This window comes from Lagopus leucura, unplaced genomic scaffold (genome assembly GCF_019238085.1).
Source record: "Lagopus leucura isolate 7727_CA_CO unplaced genomic scaffold, USGS_WTPT01 Super-Scaffold_100001, whole genome shotgun sequence".
Classification (NCBI taxonomy): domain Eukaryota; kingdom Metazoa; phylum Chordata; class Aves; order Galliformes; family Phasianidae; genus Lagopus; species Lagopus leucura.
Window position 1 is genome coordinate 93,529,137 of NW_024962262.1, and position 15,169 is coordinate 93,544,305.

The following is a 15,169-nucleotide window of genomic DNA, read 5'->3' on the forward strand; positions in this document are numbered from 1 at the left end:
TCTACTTTTCAAACTATCATCTGAACAGCATCAAACATTATATACATTAGAAAACAGCATTCCTGATTACATGGAAGATTGCAGTATCTGTAAAATAAACGTACTTGGTAGAAAAGTGGAATAGCAATGAGCTGATGTTACTATCAATCAAACATTAAGCCAGAAGATACACTGAAATGCACTGCCATCTTTGTCCTTGTGCCCCTCTTGAGAAGAGCAAGAAAAGGAGCCACCTCTGTCAGACAAACTGAATGGTTTGTACAAGCCAATTACTTCACTGGGGGCAAAACTAGTTGCATCGGTTCATCATTCTAAATAGTTAATCTAAGCTCCATTTAGCCAATCTTGACAAACCAAATGAACAAAGTGCTTAAACCACACTCACAGCAGAGCAGACACTGCCTGACAGATAACCAGTAGTAATCTTTCATCAGCACTGGAGTGTCAGTCCATGCAAAAATGCCCCCTTTTCTCCTAGAAAGTACATTCTTCTGTTGAATACAAAAGCCTCGCGAAAGCAAACTACCAAAAGACGTACAGTACTAATACAGGAAAGTTTCAGATGTGGATTTTCATATATTCAGCCTTTTGATTCTTTTATGAGATCTCCATCATCTCCAAAGGGAGCTGTACATCCCTATCTATGGAAAAAAAATTAGACTTGGATGAAGAAAGCTTAAGTAGGCAAACAAGAGTAAGTGTTAAACTGTGTATTAAATGTGAACATTTCCATACACTGATTTTTTGAGAGCTCAGAATGGATTTAAAGAAGCCATTCTGAAGTAGGAATTTGTTTGACTCCTTATTTTGCTACTGTATCTCTTGCTATGTCTTTCCCTGTATATGTTTCAGTGGCCAGATTGAAAGTGTTCTGTGCATATAAACACTAATCCCTTTTAGCCCCATAAGGATGAATCCAAAGTTTCATCTGTATTTGATTTCTGTACCTTCCAATCTTATGCATATACAAGATACTTTTCAGAACATCAGAAAAAGACTATGGTACTTCAAAGCTCTCCACAAAAAATACGATACATATGATTATAGAACAGCACACATTTTGCTCTATCTTCATAAAACCAATTTTGGATATATAGATTACAAGTTTAAAAACAAAACCAAGCCAACAGTTGACCTAAGCATTAGGTAAAACAAGTCTTCTTGCATTTGTGTTTTGTAAGCTCTACTAATAACAAAAATGTTAAGAAAATCTAGGGCTTCCATGAAATATTTCTTTCGTCAACTTTGCATTCTTTGGCACATTTCCAAAATTAAAGCTGTCTCTTCTCAAACGTTGCCAAGAAAGTGACGCTAGTACAAAACAGAAATATTTATAGCATTTTGGTGTCTTCAGTGATGCATTTTTTATCCAGACAGCGGTCTAGTTTTTTGCAGATCTGGCACATGCTAATCAAGCACTCTGCTGCAAAAAAGGGCTTATGGTTTCTTATACCTAGCTGCTGCATTCAGATGCTACAATCGAATAACTGATTCAAAGACAAATAATTTCTCTTAAGAAGTCTCTTTAAAGGCTTACAAGATCTTGGTAACAGGCTGATGGTCCAGGAGGACTGCAGAGATCTCCAAGCATGAGCAACTCAAATACACATTAAGAAACTTCAGAGGACAAGAGTACAGCCAGATAGATACTGCGATACCTCAATGCACCTCTACCACTTTCAACACCCAAGCATGTAAGTTCTAAGATTGCTGATGAATCTGGTTACACCACAAATATGCTGTAAACTAGACTGAGTTAGTAAAATAGCATGAGAATATACCACCTTTCTTTTTTTAACGCTCTCATATATGCAAGGCACAGTCAGTTGTCAGGCAGGCTACAATGGCAGGTCTCTTGAGCATTCAGTGCCTTCGAATTCCAGAAAGAAAGACCAAATAGATAAACAAAAAGATGATGGCTACTCTATATACAGAGGTAAGCTTTATTCTTCCAAGGTGAACTCCACCACTGAGCAGAGGGTTGGTACAACTCCAATACACCACTGATGTTCTAAAGAAAGGATATTTTGAGGCCTCAGGCGGATGCTGGCCTCATGCCAAACACCTGAACTGTGATAAACTTCAGCTCAGAACCTAAAATAGACAAGCAACAGAAGCTTTTACAGCAATATTATTTTATATGGTAACATGGTCAGAAGAGTTACTTTAGGACAGCACTAGTTGATTTCTGTGACATGGTAGCACCAGAAGTTGACCAAATGTTCAGAGAGATGCAATAAGCATACATGTTTATGTCTTTGTAACTGGCAGTATTGTTCTTCGAGAAATTAGTGTAAGCAAACACTTAAACCACTGCTGAAACAGTGGCTTTTCACTGCATGTTGCAAAACGCAATAATAGCAAACCTAACTTACCCCTAAAAGTCATGTCAACTTTTCCTTTACTAACATCCATCTCAAATTGCTTGGCAAAACAATTTTCCCTTCCCACTTTTGTCATTTATTAAGTTACCTGATTTTTTTTCACTAAAAAAAATTAAAAAAAAAAAAATATTAAATGGCTTAGACAAAACACAAATGCAATTCCTTGCCTGGTGTTTAAGTGAAAAGCAGAGTTTAGGAAACTAAGCATATTTTCCAATAGGCAATTAATACAGTTTTTTTATCTACATGTAATTGGAATGTCAAATACCAAAAAGTAGAAAAAGGAAAAAATGACCCCCCCAAAAACAACCAAGAGAGATATCAATAGCTTTAAGCCATGACATTTGTTTTTAATATTCATACCTGTATATAGGGGTTGTGATCCAAACACACTCATGTCTAGAAAGCCATGAATCCCCAAATGACATTAGCAACCTCCTGGAGGCAAAATACGGATCATTAAGTCTGCTGCTGAAACCCAGCAGTGTATTCTTGGAAACTAAGCTCCCAGATCATATGCCCTTTTGAAACTTATTTAGTAAAGGCTGCTGTATGTTCCACTTGGAGTTTTTTCTTACCTGAGAAAAAACAGGAAAATTCAACCCCAGGGAAAACAAAGACCAAAGTTTGTTTCAAGTTCCCTAAGGTCTGACTCTTCTTTGTTTCAGAATCCATGTAACTGACCAAATTCCAAGCCAGCAGCTTCAAGTAAAAGACAAAAAGATGTCACTGGCTTGAACACAGGATTCATGGAACACATTTTTGAAACACTAGCTAACACTTGCTGTAGTCAAAAACTCTGAAAGGCAACTGCTTTCATCTTTTTTCATCAGATTTTTCTCTTTGAAGAATAAGGATTCAATTCTGCTCTCTAGAAGAAAAAAAATAAAATCACAAGACTAGCTAACACTTTCACTGCGGTGAATTTACAGCCAACACCACCCTGCGCCCCTTCAGAACTAATTTCAAGGAAGCCAGTTACTAGAATATCAGCTAAGTGTTAGAAAATAAAGCGCATAATGAAAGCCCCTGAAAACTTTGGTGATTTCAAGCTAGCAGTATGTGTCAGTCCTCAGCAACATGAGCAGAATGCTAATTAAAACAAACTGTTAACGTGAGTACAAAACATGAATAAATAAAATCCAGGCACACACGGAAATAAGTTTTATATAAATGCAGAAAAAGAACAAAGAAAACTGAAATGGAATCCCTAGTCCTTAGTGAAATAGAGCCTACTACACAGCTATTCCAACATGCAGCATCTGAAATGAAGAATCACAGTCTGTTTGCTTCCCTTCACCGATTCCTGAATTCAGTTTGCAGCTGTCAGGTGTCTGACTCATTTCACCTCGTGTCGGGGAAGATGTGCCTTGAGGGATACCTACAGAGAGAATGTCAGAAGAAGAATCTTGGCTCTCAGCTGAAATATCAATTTGTGGCCAGCCACCCTCTTCTCTTCCATCATTGCAGTTCGTCCCTTCATCTGCCTCTTCTAGTTGCTCAACAGATTCCAAATACTGCTGTAGAAGCCTGTTGTCCTGCTCATTATTAGAGCTCTCTCTGCTTTGTTCACATCCCCCATGGTCATCTTCTACATCTGAAGAATGTTCTGAAACAGAATTGCCACACTGTTTGACAGTTTCCACCGAAAGAGAGCCCTCAGTTCCTTCTGTTAGACTCTTTTCATAGCTACACGAGTCACCAGTATGAGTCTGGTCAGTCATGGCAGAATGAAAACCAGAATCTGGGAATTGTAACAAAGACTTCTCCTGAAGAACATCACTAGCTGGAGCTAACCAAGCAGAACTAACATCTGATGGGGTTTCTTGCTCAGGTGTAGATGTTTGAGCAGATGGTTCCAATAGACAAGAAGTACCAGCTGAAGGGATCCCAGGTTGACAAGCAGCACCTAAGTGTTGTGTCACCATAAGCTGCCACTGTTGAAGGGATTTAACCTGTAAAGTACAAAGCGCACTTAGGTTTCTGAGCTATTGTAATCGGCAACAAAACTCTAATATAACATTTCACCATACTTTTGGGGAAAATATTTTTTTCCCAATGTTAAATAATAGCTTTTAAACTAGACGCCCAACATCCACAGACCTCACAACCTTGATGCTTCAAGAAAAAAAGAATATCTTTCCCTGAAGAAAAAAGAAAAGGAAATCTTCTCTTCAAGGCAAAAAGATAAGAAACCTTTTAAAAATAGCCCATTGTTAAGAAAACAAACCTTAGCTTGGGAAGAAATAACAACTTATTGAAAGATATATTAATATATGTTTTTCCTAATCTAGAAATTATTTGTTTAGAGTAACACTGCTTGACAGTGTTTCATTTGCCCTAAGCATGTAGCAGTCACATCTTGTTTAGTGCCTACAATGCTTGTTTAGCTTTCCTTTCATTTTGTCCTTCTTCTCATATCAAGTTGTATTTTATCATTTAGTTACACAGTTTACTGTGTTAACACTTCTGAATATTACTTTTTCCCCAGTATAAAAGAACAGCCAAACCCATTGCAGTTAGATTCTAATAAGCCACCAAGTTTGTAATTGGAAGAATGAACCATATTCACCATCTCTTCATGCTCTATTGTATAAAATATCTTCTCAATTCATAAGCAAAATATAAGAGGACTAAAGCTATTTACCTGATTCCAAAGAAATCTGACAGCTTCCTCCTGTACAAGCCTCTGAATCTTATCTTCCTCTCTTTCTTTTCTTAGTCTGCAAGAACATCCAAAATTATGCAAATTAAATAATATTCTGGTAAAAAAACCAACAAGAATACATAAAAATGCCCGCTTACAAAAAAGAACTCTTGAAAACACCACAGAGCCCAACATTGAGACACTATTGCCATCTGGCTTGTTATCAATATCTAGTTGCTGGCTTTCAAGCATACATTTATTTCTCAAGGTTACAATTAGATTTTGCCTTCCTTTTGCTAAAAAGCACCTATGGCTTTGCTAATACTTCAGGGGTCTTTTTGCATACTGAACCTGACCTCTTTATTTTAAGTAGACGTGTCTGTTTCTCCTGAGACAGGAAGGAAATGATGGAAAAAAACAAAAAAAATAGTGCTTCTACGCTTCAAATTATGCCTTCCCCACCTGATACCAAGATAAACATGCAGTACAATGTGAAAGCATTAGGATTTTCTATAGGTTCACCAAGAGCTCAGCCTGATTCACAGAACTTTTGTCATTACGACAGTAAATGAAAGGGATCTGTCAAACTGTTCCCAGACTGATCCTGAATGGTATTAATGAATTCACAATTTCTGTCTCAGAACTCAAGAAACTCTGATAATAATCCCCTTAAAACATGGATTCACATGATCAAAAAAAATTGAATTGTATTTGAAAATTATATCATGAAAGACACTGTGAGAACTGTTCCTCTGACAGACTGTTAACAGAGGAACGACCCAATACTGACACTTAGAGATTCTGTAACTGCTAAGAGATTAAGTCAGAAACCTCATAATTCACAATTGCCATTTCGATTATGCAGCAAAACACACATGTCCAAATAACAAAGGAATTGAAAAAGTTAATTCCAATCCAACTCATTGAAGACATGAGAGGATGAGAAGTTACACGCATGCATAACAATTATATCTGACATGTATTCTTCCTCTAGTTTATCACTGCTTTGTATCATTAATGCTAGGTCCTACTGTGCACAGTTATATGAAGACCCATTTATACCTTTTCTGAACTATCTTGGAGCAAGCTATATTCAGACTTGGAAAATGCACAGCACAACCTCAACTTACTTTTGTATTTCATCAGTTAAACAAATTATGTGCTGCTGCATCCTGCTCAGTCGAATTTCATATCTCACTTCCTTGACTCGGGGGTGGTAATTCCTTGCATAAAACCCCCTCCAGCAGGCTTGAAGCTTGGTAGCTGCTTTAGTCATTCTGTGCAGTTCATCTGCACCTTGAGCAACAGCAGCTAAACGATCCGAATTTTCTCTTGTCACCTGCTCAGTACAGAGTGTTGTAACTTTCAATTCAGCACCTACTGAGTTGCCAGGCTGACTGTGCAAAACTTGGTCTTCAGAGGATGCTGAAGAATTGCTAGCATTAGCCTGGTTAGCCTTTACCAGATCAAGAGATGATAACTGCACCCTGTCTTTGATTTGCTCTCGAGTTTCTACACTTTCTGTCACTTTGTTGGAGTCCTCTTTCATAAGCCAAGAAGTTTCTTCTTGCTTGTTAGCTGTTTCTCCTCTATTTGCATCTTTTGCAAATTCAATTACAGTACTATCGTTATCTTCTAGGTCCAAACTGATTCCACATAACTTCGGGTCTGAAACAGGAGACACTGGAGACAATCCTGAAGCAACTGGCATGAAAGTAGACTCTGAAGATAACAGGCTGCTATTTAGTTTGTCTTCATCAGTCTGTATGTCTTCAAGGTACAGCTCCTTGTGACAATTTCGTTCATGAAGAAAAGTGTTCTTTACCGCATAGGAATGATCATCATTCACACTTGGTCCAACCCAGGAATTCTTCTGGATGACACGTTCTAGATAGGCAGAAAGACATTTTCAGAAGTCTCACAGTGTTTCAATAAAATACTTTAATTCACAGAAATTCATACTTTATTTGTGTTTAAAAAAAAAAAAGTCTGCATTTATTTTACTCCCACCAGTAAGATCACAGGTGCAAATTTACATCTTACCATTATCAAGAACTATCTGGGGTGGATGGGTTGGACTGCTGTGTTCAGAAGTAACAGGCAAAGTTCTGTTGGAAGCAGAAGATGTAGCTGGTCCTTCATTTTGGTTTTGATACATCAGCTGCCTTTGGTGGAGCCTGAGCAAAGTTTCAACAGAGTTTTATATATTTGTGTATATATATATATATATTTTGTTTTTTTTTGGTACATAAGCCATCTGAAATAAACTATCACTACTCTGAAGTAAACAAGAAATCAAACCGTTCTAAAACAAGATGCTAGCTACAGCTAGTAGGTGCTAGCCTACACCTAATAGAAGGACTACTCACAAAGTAAAGGACTGCATAGGCTGCTCCTGTTCCCCTTCCTTCTGCCTCTTTCTTTTCATTACATATATGTGTAACCAGAAAAATAAAAGAATAAGAAAAAAAATACAGCATGCAATTCTGAGTACAGACTGAAAACCATGGAGTATCTCTATACACAAGCAAGGTATACAGATACTTTAAGTGTCAACTGCAGGACATGCTACGCTTATACGTGTACAGAGTTTGAGGAATGGAGACTTTTAGGCTTGAAAATGACTTTATCCAAACACATGACCCTGCACCCTAATACAAAAATCAGGTAACAGCATTGCCACAAAGTCATTGTCTACAATCTGAGGAAAGAAAAAGGTTATTTCAACCTAGTGAAATTAAGGGATCATAAGGTAGATATTAGAAAATCCCTCTGCCTTAAAGATCACGTGTAAGTTTTTTCTTTGCGAACGAAATCTGGGAAGTTAAAGTTTATTTTAATTACAGTCCTTGTACAAATCACCTTCAATGTTCCACAGAGCACAGACTGCTTCTAGAATGCCCAGCAAACACTCCTGCTGCTCTCTTGCTCCTCATTCCCTTCATCCTGCATCTCCATTACTCTTCCCATCTTTTGCTCTTGCTGTTGCTTTAAAACACTTAAAAGCAAATATCTAATACATAATGAGACAATTACATTTTCTAACAACAGAGAAGCAAGAAGTTCTCACCTTTGCTTACTCAGTATTTTTTCCAGTTTGGCATCTTCTTCAGTCTGGAGACCGTATGTAGATATAAGAGGACAAACAGTAGCCAAGTACTGGACTAACTGAACATGCTGCCCAGGTCGATATGATCTTCCTTTACCTTGACTGTAGAGCCATTCTGCTTTCAAACTGTTGGGAAGACAGTTACTGTTAACATATGGCATAAACCTCATAACTTCGCTTTGAGTGCCGTTCCTCTAAGAGCTACCAAAACACTGAATGTGAACAGTGTCCAGACACCTCCACTGTCATACATGTAGCAGTGATATACACAGCAATACAGTAAATACTGATATTTGTAAACCAAACAAACCAATTTAAATGTAAATGAGACTCCTTACAAAAGGGCATGCTTGAGTTTCCCCCCAAGATAATAGCTTTAATATTTGCCTATTATCTCACTGCACAAAGTCAAAGAGGCTATGAACTTGAGAGAGATAAAAGACCACTGATCATTTGCTGCCACAGTTTGGCTTTGTACAAGTGCTGCTGTGATTTGAGTAAAAAAAAAAAAAAAAAAAAAAAGAACAAAAAAAAACCTTAATTCCTATTAAAATGATTTCATATAATACCACTATAACAGATGAAAACTCTTGCAAAAACAATGTAAATTGGCCAGTATCTCAAATGGACATTAGCTAGAAAAACAATTTCAGACCGTTAGCATTTTACCTATTTTTTATCATATAAAAATGAAATTTCAGCTTACACAAACTTTACTTGATAACTGCAGAAGTATCACATTACCTTTCCTTCTGAGAAACCATGTATCCATCAAGAACTTTAAGGTTGAGACACCAGCTGACTATGTATGGCCTGTAGTCAAAGCCAGGGATTGAAGGTGTGGCCATCACACAAGGATTGTTCATTATTGACAGCTGTTCCAGTTGAGGGAGGGAAGCCAGGAAAGAAACCTTGAGAAAATAAGATATATTTAAGTGAAGAGAACCATTAGCTGCTTACAGAACACAACAATTTGCCTAATTACAGCAATACATCTCCAGAAACAACAACATTACACTTACATTGAAAATCACACTTGCTTTTTAAACCTGAGTATCTTTTAAATGGTCTTCTACCAACTACCATCACGTGCCTGTTAATTTTCCTGTAAGTAGTATAGTTCTTGGAAAGTATTCATTTCTCTTAAAATTCAGGAGCTAGCCTGCACACATAGGAAAGTGTATCTGCTGCACTGAACTGAAGTTGACAAAAATGGCAATCTGAAAAGCTGAGAAACATTGCCCAAAACTGCAGAAGAAAGAAATGCATTACCAAATGAGGTTTTTCTTCCAATACTGATGTCCAACTAACATATTTTTTCCTCATATTGGAATAGATAAAGGAGGAAGTGACACACACAAACACTCGTTTATCTTGCATAGGGTTTGAATGGGAGATTAGAGACGATGTTCTGAACAGAACAGCTGAGCTGCAGCAATTTATCAGCTCAAGTTTCAACCTTTAGATAATCAGGAAAGTTCCTCTCTGAATCTAGTCCTCAAAATATAAGACATTCATAAATAATATAAAAGCATAAAATACAGTAAGAAGTCCTGTAAGGACAAATGTAAAAAGCTGTTACCTAGCTTGCACAGCTAGAGCAAACAGTTATTACACAGAGAATTAAAGTTTTCTTCTATTAACAAGGGTGATTTCAAAGAAGAGGGTCTATTTCACTTACATTCTCAAAAGAACAATCCAGCTATTTCTTTTCACTCTCCCTAAAGACAAAGTCATACATTTTCTACATCTTACCTCATTTAAGTCTCTGATTTCATTTTCTGCCAAAGAAAAGACAGTCAGATTCTGAGGTAGGCAAACAGGGGCAGTACGAAGTGAAGTTATAATATTTCCATGCAGCAACAAGGTCTGTAAAATAGAAATATGGTGATAAAATGCATGTTTGAACAACAAAAAAAAATAGCTTTTCTTCCTCACTGTTCCATCCAAACAATAACTTCAGAATACAAATGGAAAAAATGACCAACAATTAAGGCTTTCTGGTACAATCAAAATAATGTTTGCATATTCCAGGGAGGGAAAACTGAATTTTACATACTAAAGCAAAATGCTATTATTAGAAAATACAGAACTGACACCCAGCTGCGTTCACAAAAAGTGTATCTGAAACATCATACAGTGTATGTGATAAAAGACTTAACTCTATGCTTTGTCTTGATTCATAACCTGTTAAGAGAAACGAGTGCTATCTTACAGCATTACCTTAATCAAAATCATTAGTGATTGCATAAGAATCACTGCCCCAATTTGTGCAACCTGAAAGCAACACAAAACCTCTTATACTCTTCCTTCTAAAAGTCAGAGGGATTAATTAGAATGCTTTAAAATCTAGCATTTGAATAAACAATGCTTTAAAAGCTACCACTTTTCTGAACAAGAATGCTCAATGCAAAGGATGCAAGAAAAACAGCTAAAAGACCACCTACCTTCAGAGACATAAGTTTTGAGAGATCTCCTAGCTGAGATATGTTGTTGTCTGACAAATCAAGGTGCTGAAGAGATGTGCAGGAATTCATTTGTTCGATGGCCTACAAAAATGAAGGAGTTAATGTCAATATTTTTTTAGTCATTAAATTGAAAGAAGTGTCAATAACTGCAAATTATCTGGGAAGCTAACAACACTGCATAACAAGCCCAACATTAAAATCATGGTTTTTAATCAGTTTAATTTTCAAAATAATTCTTTTCCTGTTTTGTAGGCTTTCTCCCAGTTCTCATTACATGTCATTTTTCCCCAAGCCAATTCTTGTCCAAAAGTTGCCCTCTTCCACTTCATTACACTAGAGGACACAAAGGTTCAACATTTGTTCCCATTAAAACCAGAAGCAGAAATTGAGATTTCTTTGCAGTGGAACAGAATGAAACATTGTAAGGATCATTTTCAATGTGTTTTCCAAATTTCTACTATGGTAGATTGTGGAAAATGTATGAGACTCTATGTACTTACCTTAAGATTGTTTCCTGCCAAGTTGAGCCATTCCAGGTGCACCAACTCCTTCAGCCCTTCTACATACCCAATACTATTATGAGGCAAGTTTAGAACACGGAGCTGAGTCAGTTTTGCTACACCCATCATTCGTACCAAACGATTGTTGGCTACAGACAACTGCAGATGGACACACAAATAAAAGGAACAGTTTCAACGATTCAACTCTACTGATAGTATAGGCTGCCTGTCAAGCTACAAGTCCAATCCAACAGGAACTACTTCAGTATGTATGCAAATACTATAAATACAAAAAACTGCAAGAGATAAGAAATAAACTAATCATCAAAGTAGATTTCCACTAAGTCTGTAGAATTGTGAAGACTTTCTCATATCAATAGTTAGTTAAAGAAGGAGAATAAAGAAGGAATGGAATCATATGAAAATAAGCTTTTAAAATCAGAATTGCCAAATCACCATACAAATTTTTTTGCAACATTCCTGGTGCAAAACCATACTTCTTGTCATGTTATGGGATAAAATATATTCCATGATTCTCTGAGAAGTCTTGTGCCAAGAGAATACAAGAAATACCATTTAACACCACAACTGTGAAGCTGGCAGACTGGTGAGGGTTTGTTGTAGCAATTAAAAGAACCCTCTCCAACATCAGTTTAGCTTGTCTCTAGAGGCTGTGTAGGTGACTCCTCCAGACTATTTGCAGGCACTTTCAACATTTAACATGGACTTGTACAGCTTTGCTGCAGCGGAATTAACACTGATTTCTGCTAGCATCATGCACATGCTTACTATTGCTACTACTAATATCCTCATGAACCTAAATGAAATTTCAAAATTAAGTATATTAAGTTTCAAAATTAAGTATATTAAGCTAAACACTAACAACATCAGAGCCTATGTAACTCAATACGTTAACAAGAATCATGGAATCATAGAATTGCTCAGGTTGGAAAAGACCTTAAAGATCATCAAGTCCAACCACAACCTAGCCATACTACCCTAACTCTAACAACCCTCCACTAAATCATGTCCCTGAGCACCACATCCAAATGGTTTTTAAACACATCCAGGGATGGTGACTCAACCACCTCCCTGGGGAGCCTATTCCAGTGCTTAACAGCCCGTTCTGTAAAGAAATTTTTCCTGATATCCAACCTAAAGACAACAGATCTCTCCCACTTCACATGTTTGTAATTGCTAATTGCTGAGTTGTTTTCTTCTTCCCTTTTTTTTTTTTAAACCTAATCCATGTGGCTTATCTATTCATTTATTCCCGTAAATTAAGGCTACTAACACTTCTCTGTGAAGAGTTTTGAAACCCAACCAGGGAGAGTCCTATACGTATGTCTGCACATTCATCTTTACTCCATGTAAACTACACAGCTACTTTTAAGGTAATAGAGATCAAGTACTCAAAAACTCGAAAGTATCGAAATCAGGTCAGTGACCTTTCTAAATGTTCTTAGGTACATTACATTAATCTAATTTTACTTACCTAAGAAGCTAGCAAAATAGTTTCCTCCACCACCAACTGCAGAGCTATGCAGAAAATAGAGCTTTCTACTTTAGTTCACCACTGCTTAATTTTCTATCAAGACAGTAACTGCTGAATGACTTCTATTGTATAATGTGGCCTTATAGCAGAAATATTTCAGTTAGCACCACAGTACCATTACATCACAGCAAATACAACTCAAGTAACACTGACCTGCATCAGATTCCTGCATTTTTCCAAATGTTCCAATTTAATTATCTGGTTTTTGTCCAGAATCAGAGTGTGAGTATTGGGATCACAGGGTAATGTTGGACCCAGCTTTTGCAATCCTTGACCTGACCAGTTAACTACCAAACCTTAGAATAAGAAAAAAATACAACAGAAAATAATCAAACTCAATACTTGACATATGAAAACGCATACTGAAAATGCAGAGTAATACAAACCCATCTGCTTTTTTAATGCATACAGCTAATTCAGTGATAAAAATGAACTTTCTTTTCCACTTAATTCAGACTAAATACATTAGAAAAAAAAAGCATCCAGTTATTGGAAGATGGGGATGCCAGCCCCTGTTCAGAATTCGGCTGAATTTTGGCAGTAAAAGTAATAGAGAGATCCCCTGAAGTGGGAGGCTGAGTTGAGTGAAATTCAGGCAGCTAAATTTAAAGGTGTAATCCTCAAAACCCCAAATTTAAGAAAATCTGTATTTTTTAACTTCCTCAACGGTTTCAAATTTTAAGCACCCAATTAGAGTGGCTCCTATGTGTAGGAGCTCTCTATCTAAATTCCTGCTGGCAGCCATACCCAGAACATCCTGAACACACAGCTGTATGGTCACACTCCACACACACAGCAGCAGCCATACTTGTCACTACACAAACAACTGTAAAGGACAAAAAGGGAGAATGATACAGAGATGAGCAGCATCCAGACTTCAGTTGCTCAGAACACAGGAAAGCCGACCAAGATGCAAAACTACAAACTTGACCTCCCTCCATCACACACTCTGATACAGCATCGAAGATTAGGGCACCTAACTCCTATTTGTTAAATGTCCATTCGACAGTACTCAGCTGAAGGAAAAGAAACAGCCTTGTAAACAAGTCCGACAAAAGATAGGCCACTGAATAAATACCTGAAGTTTTCTCTTTTTTCTTTTTTCTGCTTCAAAGGATAACATTATTAGTCTAAACAAATTTTTTAAAGCACAGTCTGGTACAAACTCAAAGAGGAAACTTCCAACTGTGGAACCAAAACAGACACCTCTCTCTTAGAAGTCAGGTGCTTAGACCTAACAAAAGAAATAAACATTAAGATTCAGCCTACGCCCTTAAAATTGATTTAAATATTTAATATTTAGAGACACACTTCTTTTTAGCAGTTTGGCTGCTGTGAAGCCTAATCTTAGTATTAAACTTATTGGGTAGGGAGAATACCTAATTTGGGGCCAAAGGTTGCAGTCCAGGACTTCAGTGGCCAAATGGGTCAGCGCATCTCGCCTAAGGATTGTGGCAGTTGTACACGTGCTGATAGACTAAACGTTGTGTGCTTCAGTAAGGTACCCACTTTAAAGTCAAACAAATAACCTGTTCATATAGCAGTGCTACAGCACAGGTAAGATTTGAGCAAGAACAAATTGTAAATACAGTAGAATAGTATTTAATTAGTGGAACACCTGATTAAAATGTCCCATGAATGTTCCATGGCATAGAGGAAGAGGAACATAGAGTTAAGAGGAAATCACTTGATGTCTACAGGGAACTTGAACGGCTGGGTACCTACATTGTGTGGCAGCCACTAATCACTGCTTCCATATATTTACTCCCTGCTCTGCATTTTGCACGTGTGCACCATTACACCACTTGTCTCCTGGTCTGTAGATGGCACTCCATCAGCAGCACGGTCCATACAGAGCCGTTACCCCAGTGCAGTCTCAGTACTTGAAGAGCCTGCCTGCTCTACGGTTCAGCTGTGTGAAGGATGGGGAAGAGCACCGCCGGCACACCATTCTGCCAGCCAGACACCTGCTTCCCTAAGAAGCACCCCTGATGGCATTTACTGCCGCTGCCTCTCCAACCCACGGCCACCTGACCGCTCAGCGGAGCCGCAATGCTGAGCGCGCAGTGCCAGCAACCTGTCATACTACACCTCCCAGCACGCACCGCGCGCCCCAGCCCCTCGGCGCCGCACAACGGCAACCCAAACAAACGCCGGCCGCCGGCCGCCCGCCACGGAGGCCCCCTCACCCCCTGCAGCTGGAGAGGCGGGCTCGGTCCGCGCCGCCGCTCCTGTGCCCGCCGTTCCGGTGGCCGCCATGCTTCCCTCTCGCCGACGCCGCCAGGCAACCGGACGCCGGGCGCCGATTGGCTGCCTCGCTCCTCGACGAGAAAATTCCCGTTGTTACGATGATTAATTTATCTCCTCGTAGGCTGACTGCCCCGCTGGCAGGGCCGCGCGGCGAGACCTAAGAAGACCCAGAGACAGCCGGCAGAAGCTCCGGCAACCACCCCCGTTCTGCTCTCCGCGCCCTCCCGCCGGGCCCTGCGCAGGCGGAGCGCTCCCG

General features: G+C 38.6%; 1 protein-coding gene across 1 annotated transcript; it reads right to left on the reverse strand.

Moving 5' to 3' along the window:
• Positions 1-3,533: 3,533 nt before the first annotated feature.
• On the reverse strand, positions 3,534-15,134 carry CEP97 (centrosomal protein 97). Its single transcript, XM_042868017.1, has 11 exons — positions 14,853-15,134; positions 12,817-12,959; positions 11,109-11,267; positions 10,588-10,689; positions 9,896-10,009; positions 8,885-9,051; positions 8,102-8,266; positions 7,075-7,208; positions 6,162-6,918; positions 5,032-5,107; positions 3,534-4,339 (listed from the first exon to the last, which is right to left on the reverse strand). Exons 1-11 carry the CDS (start codon positions 14,920-14,922, stop codon positions 3,620-3,622), a joined length of 2,607 nt encoding a protein of 868 aa, XP_042723951.1. The 5' UTR covers positions 14,923-15,134; the 3' UTR covers positions 3,534-3,619.
• Between the last annotated feature and the right edge of the window lie 35 nt (positions 15,135-15,169).

Bases quoted from the DNA above. Each gene is read 5' to 3' on its own strand.
- CEP97 (XM_042868017.1), bottom strand. From the start codon at position 14,922: ATGGCGGCCACCGGAACGGCGGGCACAGGAGCGGCGGCGCGGACCGAG. The intron at 12,960-14,852 runs GTGAGGGGGCCT...TCTTATTCTAAG, and splicing joins CGCCTCTCCAGCTGCAGGGG to GTTTGGTAGTTAACTGGTCA. The intron at 11,268-12,816 runs GTCAGTGTTACT...GTCCATCTGCAG, and splicing joins AATGCAGGAATCTGATGCAG to TTGTCTGTAGCCAACAATCG.